At 35.7% G+C, this 18,704-nt stretch overlaps 1 protein-coding gene across 3 annotated transcripts in view; it reads left to right on the top strand.

Moving 5' to 3' along the window:
- LOC121313499 (laminin subunit alpha-3-like) overlaps nt 1-18,704 on the top strand; it is a 150,651-nt gene that overhangs the window by 107,558 nt on the left and 24,389 nt on the right. For all 3 annotated transcript variants that reach the window (XM_041246133.1, XM_041246132.1, XM_041246134.1), the window contains exons 41-56: nt 4,974-5,204; nt 7,562-7,675; nt 10,389-10,507; nt 11,366-11,446; nt 12,258-12,364; nt 13,112-13,162; nt 13,353-13,504; nt 13,933-14,043; nt 14,391-14,502; nt 14,586-14,753; nt 15,088-15,284; nt 15,433-15,549; nt 16,680-16,834; nt 17,072-17,213; nt 17,765-17,864; nt 18,525-18,641. In XM_041246133.1, the coding sequence (XP_041102067.1) occupies nt 4,974-5,204; nt 7,562-7,675; nt 10,389-10,507; nt 11,366-11,446; nt 12,258-12,364; nt 13,112-13,162; nt 13,353-13,504; nt 13,933-14,043; nt 14,391-14,502; nt 14,586-14,753; nt 15,088-15,284; nt 15,433-15,549; nt 16,680-16,834; nt 17,072-17,213; nt 17,765-17,864; nt 18,525-18,641 (2,074 nt within the window). The remainder of the gene's footprint in view (nt 1-4,973; nt 5,205-7,561; nt 7,676-10,388; nt 10,508-11,365; nt 11,447-12,257; nt 12,365-13,111; nt 13,163-13,352; nt 13,505-13,932; nt 14,044-14,390; nt 14,503-14,585; nt 14,754-15,087; nt 15,285-15,432; nt 15,550-16,679; nt 16,835-17,071; nt 17,214-17,764; nt 17,865-18,524; nt 18,642-18,704) is intronic.

Raw genomic sequence — 18,704 nt, 5'->3', positions numbered from 1 at the left:
GATTCAAAGCTTACCTGATCCATTACCCCCTCTGCTACGAGTTACAGTTTACCTCCTCCTCCCCAGCCTCCACCTGTTTTTTGGTTTCATCTAAGAGGGAGGGCAGCCCTTTGCTTCCTACAGTCTCCACTTATCAGCAGAAGAATTTATGAGCAGGGGTTCCCTGAGGCAAGGTTAAAGGCCAAAGGTGTATTATATACTAAATGTTTTATCCAAGAACGTATAATGTGCTTAAATGTATTATTGTGTCTAATCTGTAATAAATATTTTATCTATCGCATGAGTTCCCTGACTGAACTGAATTTGCATAATACATAAAACCGACTCCCAGGATAACATTCACTGCAGGAAAACGTCGTCGTCAACAGTGGCCCTCTGCAGCAGCACATTTCACCCCCTAGTCTCTGTAATTGCTTTGTACTAACGATGTTGATAAATAATAATAATAATAATAATAATAATAATAATAATAATAATAATAATAATAATAATAATAATAATAATAATACATTGAAGGTAGGAAATGAAATTCTTTGTCTACGATGATACAAAATATATATACTATTGAAACAGAAGTTGCAAGGGGAGATAATGTTGTTGAAGCTGACACCCTGGGATCCTTCAAGAAGCTGCTTGATGAGATTCTGGGATCAATAAGCTACTAAAAACCAAACGAGCAAGATGGGCTGAATGGCCTCCTCTCATTTGTAAACTTTCTTATGTTCTTATATTCTTATACAGAGTAGGCCTATGCAAACTTAAAATAATTGCCTGTCTCCAATATGTGCTGGATCTGCTGACAAATATTGTAAATAAATGCTGGGTCTCTGTCATTGCCATTGAAGCTGAGGAAGAGGAGGACCTTGCGCGTAATTAACTGCTCATACGTTAGAGCAATGAAAGTGTCTCTCACGATTAATAAATAATAATAATAATAGAAAACATAATTTAAGGTGGGCCTACATGTAATCCATATTTGTTTAATGCAGTTATTACGTTATTAAAACTTATTGACCACAGAATCTCATCAAGCAGCTTCTTGAAGGATCCCAGGTTGGCAGCTTCAACAACATTATTGGAATTTGGTTCCAGACCCTCACAATTCTCTGTGTAAAAAAGTGTCTCCTATTTTCTGTTTTGAATACCCCTTTGTCTAATCTCCATTTGTGACCCCTGGTCCTTGATTCTTTTTTTAGGTCGAAAAAGTCCCTTTGGTCGACATTGTCTATACCTTTTAGAAATCTGAATGTTTGAATCAGGTCTTCTTTGTTAGAGATTCAATTCTTTTAGCCTGTCTGCTTAAGACATGCCTTTTAAACCCGGAATAATTCTTGTCACTCTTCTTTGCACTCTTTCTAGAGCAGCAATATCCTTTTTGTAGTGAGGTGACCAGAACTGAACACAATATTCTAGATGAGGTCTTACTAATGCATTGTACAGTTTTAACATTAATTCCCTTGATTTAAATTCAACACTTTTCACAATATATCCAAGCATCTTGTTGGCCTTTTTCTAGCTTCCCCACATTGTCTAGATGAAGACATTTCTGAGTCAACAAAAAGTCCTAGGTCTTTTTCATAGATTCCTTCTTCAATTTCAGTATCTCCCATGTGATATTTATGATGCACATTTTTATTTCCTGCGTGCAGTACCTTACACTTTTCTCGATTAAATGTAATTTGCCATGTGTCTGCCCAGTTCTGAATCTTGTCATTTTGCTGCAACAGTGTTTGCCACTCCTCCTATTTATTATTATATTATTATTATTATTATTGTGCTGTAAGTGTAGCCTACACGCCTGTGTTCTGATATCTACAGGGCTGCCTTTAGTGGATTTTGCTGTTATTATTATTATTATTATTATTATTATTATTATTATTATTATTATTATTATTATTATTATTAACAATGGTAGATCTAATTTTGTTTTTTAATACAAAGTCATACTTCTGCTTGTTCATTTTCCAACTTTTTGCATACCGTATCCTTGTTAGCCAGTGCATATAAAAAGACCATAAGAATACTTTTGGTTTATACTTGAGGGTGTACAATACAATGTAATTTTGTTTTAAAACAAAACTGTTACTTAGTTCCCAATGACACACAACATTTTAACAAAGTTGCTAGAATGTTTAAATTGAGTTACGATGTTGCTACAAGATTGTGTGTTAGCGGCTTCTCAATGACTGCATGAAGCATGTGAAGCTAGAGATCTAATATAAACACCGGTCTCCAATATTAGCCGGTCTCCAGTAAATGGAGGCTGGCAAATATAGTAAATATTTGCGGTGTGTGTGTGTGTGTGTGTGTGTGTGTGTATATGTGTGTGTGTGTGTGTGTGTGTGTGTGTGTGTGTATATATATATATATATTTATATCGTATGTATATTAACATATATACAATACATAAAATATATAAGGTATATAATATATATAATATATATATAGGGGTGTGTAAGGCGAAACCCGTGTCTGACGAGCCTAGTTTTTGCCTGGGCCAATTTAGTTTCGCCAAAGGCTCCCATAGTGAATCCCGAATCCGTTAGCTCCTTTTTCGGCACTCGCCCCCGCTCCAATCAGGCGCATTTGAACCGGGTGAACTTCAGTTAAACTTCGCAACTACTTTAAGTCACTTTTGTTCAACTTTTTTTGGCACAAAGCGGTCAGCCCCAGTCATGTTTTTCAAGTTCTGGGCCTATCAAGATCTGGCCAATTGGACGCGGGTGAGTGCAGAAAAAAAGTGGTAACTTCGGGATTCACCCAGAAGCCCTTGGCAAAACTAGATTGGCCCGGGCAAAACTAGACTCGCCAGGCCACACAATATAAAATGTCTGTTTCTCTGTGATAGTGCTAATATTTAAAATATATTTCAACATTTGTTTCAGCTCATTTATATATTTTCAGATGAGTATTACATATGTTAAGTCAGGTTATATATATATATATATATATATATATATATATATATATATATATATATATATATATGTTGTAATATATTTAATTTTCATTAGGGATACTATACTTTACTATAACAGTAATTTAATTCCTCCTTCTTGCTCGTGATTCTTGCTAGTTATAAATACTGTTCCAATTGTTTTATTTCTTTGTTTAAATATATGCCCCTGGTTTTCTGTATGGGCCACACACATTGATAATCAATTATATGACCCCAAAGTGTCTTGGACTGCAATATGTTCGTTTGAAAAATAAAGAATTTGTAATTATTCAGGTCAATTCAGATTAATCGATCATCACATATTGTGGATATTAGCATTTCACATGCTGATATTTATGGCTTTACACAGCATGTGGGAGATGAAACATAAGTAGCTATCATATTCCTCAAGTGCTTAGATACATCTGGTAATCAGTTACACAGTAAGAGAAGAGCAGTACAAAACTGATGCCAGTGCACTAGTTAAATAAATATTTCCAGAATCCAAAACTACTTTTCAAGAAAGGTTGCCATACAAGGGCTAACGTGTAGAGACTCGCAGGCATGAATGATGAGAGAGTCACAACCCTATCAAAATCTTGCCTGTATGCTCACTACAGATGACTGGACAGATAGGAAGGTTATTAATCTTTATCCACATTTGTCAAACATGACAGGTAAAATGTCTGATCTGTATTGAAGCTTCTTTCAACATTTTTTACAGTACAGTGCCTTTACAAACACCAGTTACACATACAGAGGGGCTGGGCACTACAACTATTGTACTTGATTTCACACAAATCAGTTCAGTTCTGTTTATTTGATACCAGGCCAAATGGGTAATTGCTCTTAAAAGCAAGCACCTGAATCTTGTTTGTACAACAGAAGTATTATGTTACAGCTGGCATGTAATTATATGTTAAACAAAATTTCATATCATGGTTTACTATCTACACAACATGAGTGTCTGAGGGACCCTAGTTGTTTCTTTTCAGAAGGTTACCGTTGTGAAAAAATATTTTTGAGCTTGTACTTTACTCCGTTTTCTCACTCTAAGTGGCTTATGAAAATGTGAAATGACTAAGGGTTTTGTATTGTATTCTTTCTCTGTAAGTTTGTATTCTGAAATGTATTTATTTTATTAAATTTTTTGTAGACAGCCAGAAATGTTTTTATAAGCCTTTTATTTTTTTTGTAGTATCCAAAAAGTTAACTGACCTATGCTTTCTGCTATTTTCCAAAGCCAAATAGGAAGCTTATCACTTTTGCTCTGAATGCAGGCCAATAACCACAACATATTGTATTGTAAAGCTTTTTGGGTCAGTGTCTCAAATTAAAATTTGTCAGATACAAACATAATATATACAGATGTTTCTGTGTTTTATTTTCTAACCAGATATTATTAACTTAAATTCGTAATGGATTTCCAAATGGCTTTCCCCAAGAGTACTCTATTATTTCAACTTCTTTGCTCTAGTCTATGCGTGGTCAGTTGAGGATTCTGCAATCAGAAATAAGAGCGTTCGTATCCCAAAGACACTTGGGGTGATCACTGCATTGTTTTGAGAGCAAAATCTGCTGGAGATACCTCTGTGCAGGTCAGGGGTTCCAAACTTAGTAGTCCTGATTGAAGATCCAAAGGGAATTAATCCACGGAAATGGGAAATACTGGTAATATTTGTGTATGTCCTGCGGCCCCCTACAGCTACCCAGTTTGGGAACCACTGCAGTTGATGGCATTTTTCTTCAAAATGCCTTTTTTTCCTTATCTGTATAGATGATGATGATGATGATGACGATGCGTGCAAAGCTATAAATAAATAAAATAACTCAAAAGTTAATTTATGGACTGTAAATATTATATACTAGACTGGCACATGCTTGTTAATTTCAAATTGGTGCCTTGTTTTATTACAGAAAAAAAAAGCTGCACATTTTGCACACAAAGTTTTTTGTGAACAAAGGTAAATATTTCTGGGAAGTTCAAGTCCAAACAGTGTAATAACTCCAAATGACATTGCTTGTATTTTAACAGGGTAATTTCAGACATGCCACCACCAACAGCCCAGTATCGAGGGAAGAGCTGATGATGGTCTTAGCTGGCTTGGATGGTTTGCGTATCAGAGCCCTGTACTTCACAGAAAGCCAGCGTCTCGCCTTGGGCGAGGTCGGCCTTGAGGGAGTCAGTCCCACAGGAAGTGGAGCTGCTGCCAGCAATGTCGAGGTCTGCACATGCCCAGCTGAAGACAGGGGGGATTCATGCCAGGTGGGAAACACACAGCACATCATCAACTGCTAGGCTGAGAGAGCCATTCTCTATTGTATACAGCAGCTCTGTGTACTAATAAACCACACAGTTATGTTATCACTGCAATATGAACATATCAACATTGATTCTGTACACAAACAGTATTTGTAATACAAAGACCTGTTCACTTTAACTGATGCGTTAATACAGAGCTGTTCAACACATTTCTCTCGAGCCATATATGTTATGGCTCATTTAGAAAAGTAAAGTTTGTGGATACAGGGAAAATAGTTGTCTTTGGTAGAAGGTACATGCAAATCTAACATATTTAGCACAATAATACTGAATCAGTGCCCATGTTTAATCTTGCAGATTAAATAATGGTTGATATTCATGAAACTTCTTACTTCTTTGTAACAGTCTAGAAAAGTTTGATACAGCAAAACTTCATGTAATCCTTGAAAACCAAAATACTTCAAAGAACATTATTGAAAGCTTTTAGGTTTGGACCCACAGTACTGGAACTATGAGAACATTAATGTTACTTGATTTAATTAATAGTTAGTACCATTCAGTTTTTAAACTGACAATTAAATTGCAGTTCTAAATACTTAGCGTGTTCATAAAATACCGTATTGTATTACATTTTAGGCATTGAGTTGAACTGATGGACTAGTCATTCCTGTATACAACATTGATTAGTCAGTGTGTTTTCTTGCTTTAGAATTGTACATACTGTATATTTCTTTAAACCAGCAGGCTAAAGCTCGATTTCTGCAGTGGAGTTCTGCATGTTATTTAATTAACATGATACACAAGACAAATATGCATAGCCTGGAGGGAAGTGGTACACCGCTCCCTAGCCTTTCTCACGTAGGCTGCAAGTTTGTGCAGTGTGATTCAGAGTGAACACTGTGCAGTAACTGTCTGGTTATGTCTTACTTACCTTTGCCACACCCAACACCACCTTTGGCTTATGCGCATTTTGATTTGTTAACTTCAGTGTTTTTTTGTTTTATGTTTTACCACTGAGGTGTTGCTAGCTCTGACTCACAGGTAGTTTAAAGGTGGAGCTAATAACATTTTACAGAGCTGTGACTAGTCAGCCTTGGGACTTATAAGAGGAAAAATTTGGCTTTAAGGATAATAATTTGCTCGCCAGTGTGTTCAAGTGAAGAAGACTGAGACCTGAACGATGTGGGGAGATACATTTTGGTTGAGAAACGTGAGATGGTTTGCTGTTTGGTTGGTTGTTGTAGGACATTGTTTGGGACAGAAACAGCAACAGAGACTTTCATTCTCTCATTTAGATGACATTGCATCAAACTTAGGAATTAAGGTAACTGAAAAATTAATCCAGTATCTTGCATTTACTTTTCTCTGATATTGTTGCATTTACCTATTAAGCAGGTTTAATGATTTGACTGTTAAGAAATTATTCTGGCATAAAGAGTTTGCTTTTTTACTCTCTCTCTCTCTCTCTCTCTCTCTCTCTCTCTCTCTCTCTCTCTCCTCTCTCTCTCTCTCTCTCTCTCTCTCTCTCTCTCTCTCTCTCTCACTCTCTCTCTCTCTCTCTCTGTTTCTATCTAGCCTCTTACATAAGAATGGTATGCTGCGGTATATGCCCACATTGTAGTTTATGTATTTCTGTGTTTGGATAAGAATGAATGCATCTCGAACTGTAGCCCTTTGAACTGACACACCTATCCTGCCACTGTCTTCTTTATATAGCACCTGGAAAATGGGGGTTGGCAGTTATAAATACTTTTTTTCTGAATAGAGATTGTAAATGACAGGATTCAAGTCTCATCTAACTTCATGAACTCCAAAGTGCCCATGGCTTTGTCGCAAAACTTAAAAAAGTTAAATCTAAAAAACTGAAACAATACAATCAGAAGGGTCGTAAAGATACAGTGAGGTCATGATATATAAAGGTCGCCATGCAATATGTACAGTATAACATTGCGTGTTATTGTCTACTCTGTATGTAATAAGATCATAGTACCTTAATAACTGGCTATTTTTTTTAAAAGACAATGAAGGGACGGAGCATGAGTTCATACAAACCACATTTGTTCATCATTAAAGAACCATTTGGTGGACTGCAGTTAGCTATGTACAGTGTAGTGTTATAGTAAAGAAACAATTCTGATTCATAGCAGAGAAATACTCTTTGTGTAAGGACACATTATTCAGTTGTAAAAAATAAAGGAATGTCAATGGGCTGTTGGTGAGCAATGTTTTGAGACTGGGGCAATATAACATAACCTTAGTTGTACAACATGGAGCTTATGTGAAATGCTGGGTCGATATTTTCTGTGCAAAATTTGTTTGCAATAATCATACATTCCTTCCCCTTGTCTGAATATATATAGAAATGTGCTCCTGGCTACTACAGAGACAATAAGGGCCTGTACCTGGGCCGCTGTGTGCCGTGCGTCTGTAATGGACATTCTAACACCTGTGAGGATGGGTCTGGAAAGTGCTTGGTAAGTGAGCAAGACAGTATTATACAAAGCAAAACTTCTGGAAGTATTCTGTCAAATATCTCAACATGGACTTTCACAGCTACCCTCGTGGCTATGGACGATTTAAAAGCTGGTTTATGAATAGGAGTATGGCTTAAAACCGCATTAGTAATTTATTTAATTGAGAAAAAATATCATTATTTGAATTGCTGTATGCTATATTAGCGTCAGTAGTAGTTCACTCTAAGTTATCCCAGTGAATGACAGTATTAGAAAAAATACAGTAGACCAATGAATTTATAATGTACAGATAGATGTGTTTACTGGTAAAACCGTAAATACAAAATAGCCATCCTCAAAATTCTGGTGCAGTCCGGGCACCTATATTATTGTTTGATCATACGTGTTGTAACACAGATCTACTACTGTAACTTAAAAGATCTGCAGATCAGATCTACTACTTTAACTTAAAAGATCTACAGATCAGATCTACTACTTTAACTTAAAAGATCTACAGATCAGATCTGCTATTTTAACTTAAAATATCTACAGATCAGATCTACTACTTTAACTTAAAAGATCTACAGATCAGATCTACTACTTTAACTTAAAAGAAACAATATTGACAAATGACAGGGACATAATATAATTAAACCGTTTTATCGCCAATAAGCAATACATATCAAGAAGATTTACCAGCACCATTAATGATGGCTCAAGCACAGTATGCTTGGACACTGGCTGATGTTTAAACCTTCTGTCTGTCAGTGTTGCGTGGGTGATTTTGAAAGAATAAATTTGAACATATAAAGGACAGCTTATCAGCTGGTGTTATTTTCATCAGCTGTGATCAAATTCCTGGTTCTAGAGTGACATATCCTCTGCACACTAATTCACACCACTGTCTAGACAGCTTTCCACCATTCTCATGGCCATACCCATGGTGCACTAGACACACAAAAAGGCAACACTCTTTGTTATTCTTTTAAATGTTTCAAAGAAGAATACTTCAGACAAATGTATTCAGCTTGTTTGTAGAAGTTTATTTTTATAGTAGGGTATACTTAAGAAAAGATATTTAAAACATCCACCTTCACAATAAAAATCCTTTAAAGGATTTATTAAATACTGTACTCTCTTCCTTTCTCTGTATATTGAGTCACACAGGGCTCATTTATGTAGAAAGAACCCATAGCCTCAGGCATCTATATCACTGCTGCCAGTAGTTTTAACCAAGCGATAACTGTAGTTGTAACTTTCCCCTTAGGACATCAGCAAAGATACATTCAATGCCACAACAGGGTGTCTGATAACTGTGTCAATTACACAACAGAAATGAGAGACATGTTGACTTTTTTCCCCTATCAATGTTCATTCTTTGTTTATGTTACATAAAACTTTACAAACACATTTTTAACAATGAACACACATTTGCTATTTGCTTTTTTTTTATCCTTAACAGATTAGTAAAAGGTAACATTCAAAACGAACAGAAAACATGCAAGATGGAGTGATTTTCCTGTTTTAGTATACCACTAGCTTTCCAGCACAACATTCCAGAAATGTTTTGATCATGTATTTATTTTTTTAATCATTAATAGCTGGATTTGACTAGTTAGGTTTGCTTGGAACTGTAGGTGTTATAAGGGTGTGCCGGCTGAGTCCTCACACAGATGGTTGTTGTAGGAGACGAGACAGGTATGAGCAAGAAAGTCTGTAAGCAGCATGGGTATAAACAAGGCTGAGGACACAATCACTAAGCATTTACTCCTGAGTAAAGTTTACAACAGTCTTTTGTTGTAAAACTGAGAGACAAAAATGTTAACTATTCCTGATCTACTTTGTACTGTGATATTTTGTAACAGTTGTAAGTTGTCCTGGATAAGGGTGTCTGCTAAGAAATAAATTAATAATAATAATAATAATAATAATAATAATAATAATAATAATAATAATAATAATAATAATAATCTGGTTCTTGATCGTTATTTAACTTTGCCAGTTACCAACTACAGTAAATGCTACAGTAAGTTAATTTGGCATTTCAGCCATAACTTACAGGAGGTTCCAGTGGTTAAAGAAACAGACTTGTAACCAGGAGGTCCCCATTCAAATCCCGACTCAGCCACTGACTGTGTGACCCTAAGCTAATCACTTAACCTCCTCGCGATGATGAAAGATGATAACCTCAACCACTCTGAGGTTCAATGGCTTTTAATCTGACAGAAAAGCTGAATACAGTAGGTCAAGGACCTGATTGGTAAATAAAGTATCTTATTGCTATATACCATTAAGCACTTATTATTTATCATACAATTAGTACAAACACTATTATAATAACTCTTAGCTAAAGGCTAATGCTAGCAACATATACATAAAGAGCCATTATGCTCACTTCTAAATACTTAACCAGTGTTCCATTGAAATCTCAGATTTCAGCCATGATATGTTTCCATGCATCATTTAGTTTGTTTTGCAGATTTCTTGAAACCTGAAGAGGTGTGGCTGCATAGGGTGTCATGCAGATTCAGCCTATTCTTAAATGTTTTTCTTTTCAAGACCTGACCTGTTGTACTGAATGTTTTTCATATATTTGTTAGTATGATAAAAGAATGCACGGAGACATGACTCAATCAGAGTCGAAGGGGAGGGAATTGTGGTAAAGCATTATGTAAGAATACATCACCTGTTAGAAACAGAAGGTAATGATTAAAATGTTGCATTTTGTGTTTAGAACTGTCTGCGGAACACTGCGGGGGACAACTGTGAACGTTGTAGGGAGGGTTACTATGGAAACGCAACCCAAGGAACCTGTCAAGTCTGCCCATGCCCTCTTGCTACACCATACAACAGGTGGAGTTTCTTTCCAGCAAAGGCTACAAGCTCATAAATGAATAAATGTTACCGTGTCATTCCTGAAAATGGGGCCTGTTGTGGTTCCATTCATCTTACCTGGTTAACCATTCATTAGTTGTATTTGCTGTGAAATTTTTTAAGGATATTGTATTTTAACAAAGTGTTTTTATAAGTACTTCTAAGATGAAGATAGTACATTTCTTTACTTAAGGGTGGATTTGAGCAACATAATATCCTGCATTGCAAAGCATTGCTGAATCATACTGAATTACATGAACAACCACATTGTGCTAAGAAATACATAAATAAATACATAATAATAATAATAATAATAATAATAATAATGATAATCATCATCATCATCATCATCATCATCATCATCATCATCATCATCATCATCATCTCAGGGTAACCACAGATAGGTGATGTAATACAAGGGGATTCCTCCGAGTGTGACAATTTTGTAATAAAATTAGCGCCTTACTTTCTTACAACCTCTACCTTATAAATATTGCTTTGGTAATGTTTTTGATTACTACAATAGACACAAAGCCTATATCCCAATTGTAACATTCAGTTCCAAAGCTGTTGATGTTTTAATGTGTGTGGTGATGAAAAACAAGCTACAATCAATTTTAATGTACAGTGCTCACTCTTTACTGTATAATAACTTCTTTTTACTGTGGAACCGGCATAAAGAGGTATAGTTTGGCCCCCATTTGCCACATAATGCCATTACACTTCCACAAATTGCTCCAAATAAAAAAAAAAAAAACAAGAGGGTGGATATATTAATTACAGCAAACAACACGTGTTGTATCTCTGACTAATATTAAACTGTTCTTATTGTTGCAGCTTTGCCACTAGCTGTAGGGAAGTTGGAGGTCGCTTTGAGTGTTTGTGCAAGCCTGGCTACACTGGATCCAAGTGCCAATGGTTAATATTTTACTATAATCTCTTCAAAACAATGTGGTCTCAGTTTAATCATTATTTAATTAGTAACCGAAAACATGTTTGCCAATCAACAACTGAGGCAGTAATGAACATAATGTACCAGGAGGTTGATTTCTTTTTTGCAGTTTTGTAACAAAATGAGAACTATTTTAAATTTAAGTGAGCTTTCAAAAATGTTCTTTGAAATTTGTGAATTATATCAACCCTATGTACAGAATAACAGAATCTCACTTGATGGCGCTGGCTCTTACAACTATACAGGCACTTTTCTGATCTACAGATATATAATATGAGCAAGCTTTTTCTTGTTTTAAACTTTTTAAAATAACATTAGCTAATACAAAAAAATATATATATATATATATATATATATATATATATATATATATATATATATATATATATATATATATATATATATATAGATAGATAGAGAGAGAGAGAGAGAGAGAGAGAGAGAGAGAGAGAGAGAGAGAGAGAGAGAGAGAGTATGTGGACCAGCATGGGAATTCACAGGTCATCAATAGTGAAAGGCAGTCAGGAAACTCAACACATTAGATCAAAAAAACAACTGAACACAATTGCTTAAGAACGATGTGAAAAAAATATGAAAATGTAATTTTTGAATCCACTTTAAATACACATTAGAACATGTTTTTGTGGAGAAGGGAACATATTTGAGAACAAGGTCAATTTAAGAAACCATTATAACACATGTTCCGTACAGATCATACGACATGAATGGGGTTATTAGTGTATCTCATGTAATGCAATATGTGTTCACTCTGTGCAGGTGCGCTCCAGGCTACTATGGTGAGCCATTAGCATTGAACGGAAAATGCAGTCCCTGTAACTGTGGCAATAATGGAAACCCTGGAAACTGTGTTTCCCAGACTGGAGGTGAGTGAAGAATACAGGTGCCATTTTGAAGGTGATGTGCAAAACTCCCCTTCGCTATTGGACTGTGTTAAACTGGATTAGCAGTGATATCTTGTCATGTGAGTGTCAGAGTGTGTAAGGGAACAATGTCCTCAGTTCTACTTGCAGGGACCCTAAATATACTTGACATATCTGTTCATCCACCGGAGATGTGTACAGCATAACATATTCAATACGTGTGCTGTATTTAAATTTCTCTGCTGACAAGTTTCAATCGATCTCTTTTTGATTTATCTTAATGCACCTCCTTTGCAAGTGTCATGTGGCTGGAGGATACATTGGCTCATCTATGCTAATGATAAAAAAAATGAAAGGGCTGGTTATTGCCTAATTAACACCCTTTGACTCCTTGCCACCAAATTGCTCAGATAATGAATAAAAGCATGCATGCATGTTGGCCTTTGTGCGATCATAGGAGAAATATGTTTGGTGGGTTTTTATGTTTTATTACTCACAAGCTTAGACAGCAATACATTTTATGTTAATTTATTGTTGCATTACCTTTAATTCTTGAAAGTTGTAATTATATATATTCAAACTGTTTTGATTCAAACACAGGATCCCTTGAGAAAGATATGTACAACATATCGAAATGTTGGGCAGCAGATATATATATATATATATATATATATATATATATATATATCCACAACTTTATATACTGTATAATTGGATCTTTTAAGTAAAACCATTTTCTCTCTAATTCAGTGTGCAGAAATATGGAGCCAAAGGATACCAGCACGGATGAAATGTGTGATGGTAGGTCATTTTAGTACCTTAAATTGCAATTACAGTTCTGGGAAATGCATTAAAAACCAAAAGAACCTGAGTACATTCCATTATTGCTAACAACAAAATAAATAATTAACAATGACTTTTATAAAAAGAAATTAGGCAGACATGTTTCATTTGTTCACAGTGCAATTGTGTTTTCTTTCATTGTTCCCAGAATGCGATAGCTGTGTTCAGACCCTTACAGATGACCTGGAAAGAATGGATCGGGATCTTGCAGACTTAAAATCACAGCTTCAAAATGTTAATGCAAGTGCTTTTGCCCAGGAAAGAATGAAGAAATTGGAAAAAAATATTGAGGAGACAAAGGTAAAACATTTTTTGTTGAGGTCTTCATAATGCAGTACAGGCACACACATTACAAGAAAAAAAGCCTATGCTACTAACTATTCTAGGCTAATGAAATATATTCTAATGTCTTTGTTGAATTCTAATTCTAATGTTTAATATTAGCATTATTATTAGATTTTAGTAACCTTCTACTTGATATTCTGCTCCTACTCATTCATTAACAAAAGCACATCATGACCAAAAACGTAACAGTGAATTTACTTTGGGAATGTAATTTGTTGCAGAATGACGCTAGTTCTGATTTGGGTTAGATATATTGCTGTATAATAATTATGAATTTGCTGTGGCACGTGTTTGATTTGTTATTGTACGTTGTTTTTCAATATCTTCCGACATCTCTACAAATCAAGTTAACTTTATTGGGAAATGCTTTCTTCTTGTTTCAGAACCTGCTAAACAGATACCGTTCCAATGTGATGAGCCAGAGATTGAAGGTTAACGAGTTAGAGTCTGGCACCATTGATCTTACTCAAGATATAACCATACTGGGGAAAAAGGTAATTGCCCGATATACTATGCCAAACCTGTACATTTAGCACGTTTTAGTGCTAGGAAGGTCAGGAAGGAAGTGACAAATGCGAAATGACTGCTAAAACTACAACTAAACTAAAAACGCACTTACTGTCGAACAAAATATAAAACAGGAACATGGGAATAATAGTTACAGCTGATGTTGTTTAAGGATCCTAATTTGAAGTCCAAAGGCAAATTAAGGAATAAAACATGGAGGAATAACAGAGTAAAAACATCAACTACTACCTACTCCACTGGAGACTGTTTCAGATTTTACATCTCTACAGATTCTCACCATAATGAACCCTTGTTCTGTGTTCTTTCCACCCAGGCTGACAATAATTTCAAAAATACTCAGACTGTGTTTAACAATGTTGAGCATACAAACCAGCGAGCCCAAGACCTGGTGTCTGAAGTCCAGGATGTTTGGAAGAGAATTCAAGGTAAATTTGGAGTGAAAATGTTTGATAATCTAGACCTCAGTTCATCAGCTTTGTGTACATTGAATGGTTTTGTTTGCTTAAAGAGCTGCTCGCACAGCTGAAGGACATAAATGCAGGTGGTTCCGGGCTGCCGTCAGGGGACATCGGGAAGAAGCTGGCTGAGGCCGAGCGCATGGTGAGGGAGATGGAGCAACGTGACTTCAACACACAGAAGCTGCGGGCAGAGAGAGAACGAGACGAGGCTCAGAAATGTAAGCAATTTTAAAATACAGATTGCATATAACACAAGCTTGTTGTGGTTGACTGTGTTCAATATCCATATGTGACCAAAGGCCAACTATATTCTCGTCTGTGAAAAGTCTATTTAAATTCTCTAGAAAAGAATATAGGAGTCTTACTCTTTGTTTGTAGAAGTGTGTTATAGTAATTTAACCATTTTTATAGAGATCCAATATTTATGAAATATGAAGACTGAAATAACAGTTTAGCGCTAGAGGTGTCCTGTCATTTTAGGTACTTTCTGTGGAAATTGAAAAACTGGAAGACAGGTGGCCGACAACTAATACTCCTCTGTCAATATTTCAGTGCTGAACCGTGTTAAGAATAACTTGGTGAAACAACTTGAGGAAAACCAGAGAAAGTCTGAGAAGGTCTCTGACATGTTGAAACAGTACGATACGAAGCTAAATGACCTCCGGGATGCACTGAAAGAAGCTTCTGGAGTCGTTGACAAAGCCAATCAATTAAACAGGGGAAATCTCCTTGCATTATCAGATGTGAAGGTAATTGCATTTACAGTGTACACATATACAAAAGCAAGCATTCTGGGCTGCAATAAGACTGCATAGGACACTATGTGATGTTGACAGATGCTTTTAGTTCATTTCATGTTTTACTGCAGTCTACATTATCACTTTTTTTTTTTTCCAGGCAAGGATGCAAGAACTGAAGCAAGAGCAAGAAAAGGTTGAAGATCAGGTTAAAATGGCCAAAGTTCAACTTGACCAGACCAATGACCTTCTCAGGAAGCTGGACGAGAGCCGTGTGGTAAGAAAAAACCCTTCCAGTGAGAAAACACCGTTACAAAAGAGTAGTAAAAAACAGTGAAAGCATGGTTAAGCATTCTAAAGAATACCAAGGTATGGTAAAGCATATTAATAAACATGGCAAACCAGGATAAACTGTGCTAAATATATAGTATAACAGTGGGAAAAACAGTGGGAACTATAAAAATACTGTGGTAAACTTGTATAAGGGCACACTGTCTACTTTATATATAAGTCTGTTTGTCTGTTTAATTTATGACACCAAGTGAAAAAGCAACACTTCTGAAAAGCATGTTACAAGCGTGTGTTGCACACTATTTGATTTCCAGCAATGAGCCTAGTCAAATACAGTTCAAGATACGGTACCAAAGAGTAGTTATAAAAAAGTTGTTCTTGGGTCATCATCCTTAAAATTAAACTCAATTTATTTAGAAACAAATGAGTGCTTTAAGTTTGGGTTGGTTTTGTAAGCCCTTAAACGCCCAGTGCTCGAGTGTCACAAACTTTTGTGATAGTGTTATAAAGCAATATGCAGACACTTGTACAAAACTGAGTTACATTTTGGTGCAATTTGGGCAATATCATAGCTGATAGGGTTGCCAACAACTTTTATATAAATGAATGTTATGAAAAATACAGGGTTTCTAAATGATTTCTAAATACAAAACATTACATTGACTTAATAGTAGTAGGGTCAAACTAGTTCATATTTTGCATTTAAATTTTTGAAGTTTGCGCACCACTAGAAAAAGTAGCCACATCCTATGAAACCTTACTGTAATTTATTTAACTACTCCTCCTTCTGATCATAAAAAATGAACTAGTGATTACAGAAGGCAGCTAAGTGTCTTTCCTTTGTTGATTAAATGATAATTAATTTATGTGATGAGTGCTTTTGACTGGATTTTAATAAAAAGTCAGTTAGGCTGTTTCCGCCCTGTCTCACTTCATCAGAATCAGTCAACTGAAGACTGTGCATGGGAGTCTGTGACGTGTGTTTGTTGAAACTACTGTGATTTGGAATCTGAATGAAAAGGAATTACAGAGATTCCACTTGTCATAAATGAATCAGAATGTATTTAATGAATACTTTGCAACTCATTCTAACTAGGTGTTTCTCTTTACCTGCAGGAGTATGAAAGGCTCGCAGCTCAGCTAGATGGAGCAAAATCAGAACTTGGTGATAAAGTAAAGGAGCTTTCTCAAGCTGGAAGCAAAGAAGACATTGTTTTGAAGGCAGAGGAGCATGCACGGAACCTAGATCAGCAAGCAAAGGAATTGCAAGAGTAAGCAGCATTATTATCCACAGTATTGGGGAAGCACTTGTGGTATGCGTAGAATTGTCTAAGCTACTGGTATTTATTATGGGATATTTATTACAATAAATGATTCCACAAGGTGTGAGGATAGTGAGCATGTACTTGTATATGGTTCAAAAACAGGAAGTGACTTTATAATCACCTTTTGCGTCCTTGGTATGGATATGTATACCATTGCTTATTTTTTTCTCTCTCCTCTTGTAGGGCTGTGAAAAACGCAAGCAGTAATTCCGCTGTGCGCTGTGCTGTTGATGGTATTGAGGCTTATAAGAATATCACTGATGCAATCAAAGCTGCTGAGGATGCAGCTAACAGAGCCAAAGAGGCTGCCGACAATGCTCTAAATGTAAGCTTTACGACAGGACGTTGGTGCTCGCTATGCAGTTAATTAGTTATAATTTAGGCTCCAAAGGCAAAAGTCTTTTTTTTATTTCTTTGTGAAGAATACAGTACACAAGCTGCTGGTGTTTTCATATCTGTATGTATGTATATATGTGTGTATGCATGTATGTATGTACATATCATCCATAACTAAGAAAAACTCAATTATGGTAAAAGAAACTTAACAAATTCAATGACAAACATTTGACTGTCACTGGATGATGTAGACTACACCACAAAGGCATTGAAAAAGATGACTATTTGTCATTGAATGTATGTATAGAACAAAAGATACAAGCTAAAAAATAAGAATCCTGGATTTTTTAGGTATTGTACATACAGTGGATGCAAGTCATAATGACAGACTTTTTCATGATAGTGTAATGCTGTATTTACAGCTCTGTCTGTGTGTGCGTGTATTTATTTATTTTCCTATGTTTGTCTCTTAATTAGTTATTTGATTTATTTATTTATTTATTTGTTTGTTTGTTTGTTTTTTATGCATTGTTTTTGTAGACCGTGCAACAAGAGGACTTGAGCAGCAAAGGCAAAAAGCTAAGAGACGATGGTGACAAACTGCTAAATGATGCAAAAAATGCAGAGGCAAATTTGAAAGGTAATCTCTTGTGCTTGTTTGTGATGTTTAATTGGGTCATTACTTGTCAAATAAATCCAAGTGGGTTGCTGAACTCTTGCACAACTTGAAAAAAAAGTCAGAAACAACCATACAAGTATTTAGAACAATAATTCTCTTTATTATTTGAACTCTGAGGTAAACTCCTAAGAGTCCAAAATGGGTGAGAATATTTACAACTTTTTACTCACAGTATGAGGAGTTGTCAGTGAAATAATTGAGATAGACTAGAACCTCATTCACAGGGGATTTTCATGGGGGGGGGTGCTTTACATATTTCCATAGTTAGAGAGGAGACAACAAACTACACAATGCAAACATATTAAAATACACAATACACAAACCAAAGACCTTTCACACACTGGGTTCTGAATTTGAAGAGCTCCAGCTTACCAGCAATGCAGCTCATGCTTATGTTTTTACATGGTTTACGCTGTCACTTCACTCACTTCCACTTTTTAATCGTTGTTGTAAAAAATCAAGAAACTCACCTCTTTATCTAAACTCTATTCATATATCAGTAAACAGCTGTGTATTAGTACTTTTGTGGTTCATTTTTCTCTTGTTGCACAGAGTTTGAGGGAGTAATGAGCATCTGCAATAGTGTCATAAATACCTTTTCTGTCATTCTTGATTTTACAGCGGTTACCCCAGAACTCAACAATTTAAACAAACGTTTTGAAGCTGCAAAAAAAAAGGAGAAAACCCTGCAGAATGACCTGCGATCAGCACAAGATGAACTCAGCAAAATTAAAAGAGGTACATAATACAGGTTTGAGTCCTCTGAGAAATAAGGTTGTTTTTTTTCCCATCAGGTATCAA

Source organism: Polyodon spathula, chromosome 3, assembly GCF_017654505.1.
Source record: "Polyodon spathula isolate WHYD16114869_AA chromosome 3, ASM1765450v1, whole genome shotgun sequence".
NCBI lineage: Eukaryota > Metazoa > Chordata > Actinopteri > Acipenseriformes > Polyodontidae > Polyodon > Polyodon spathula.
The sequence above is the reverse complement of the archived record's forward strand: the minus strand, read 5'-3'. Positions and strand labels throughout refer to the sequence as shown.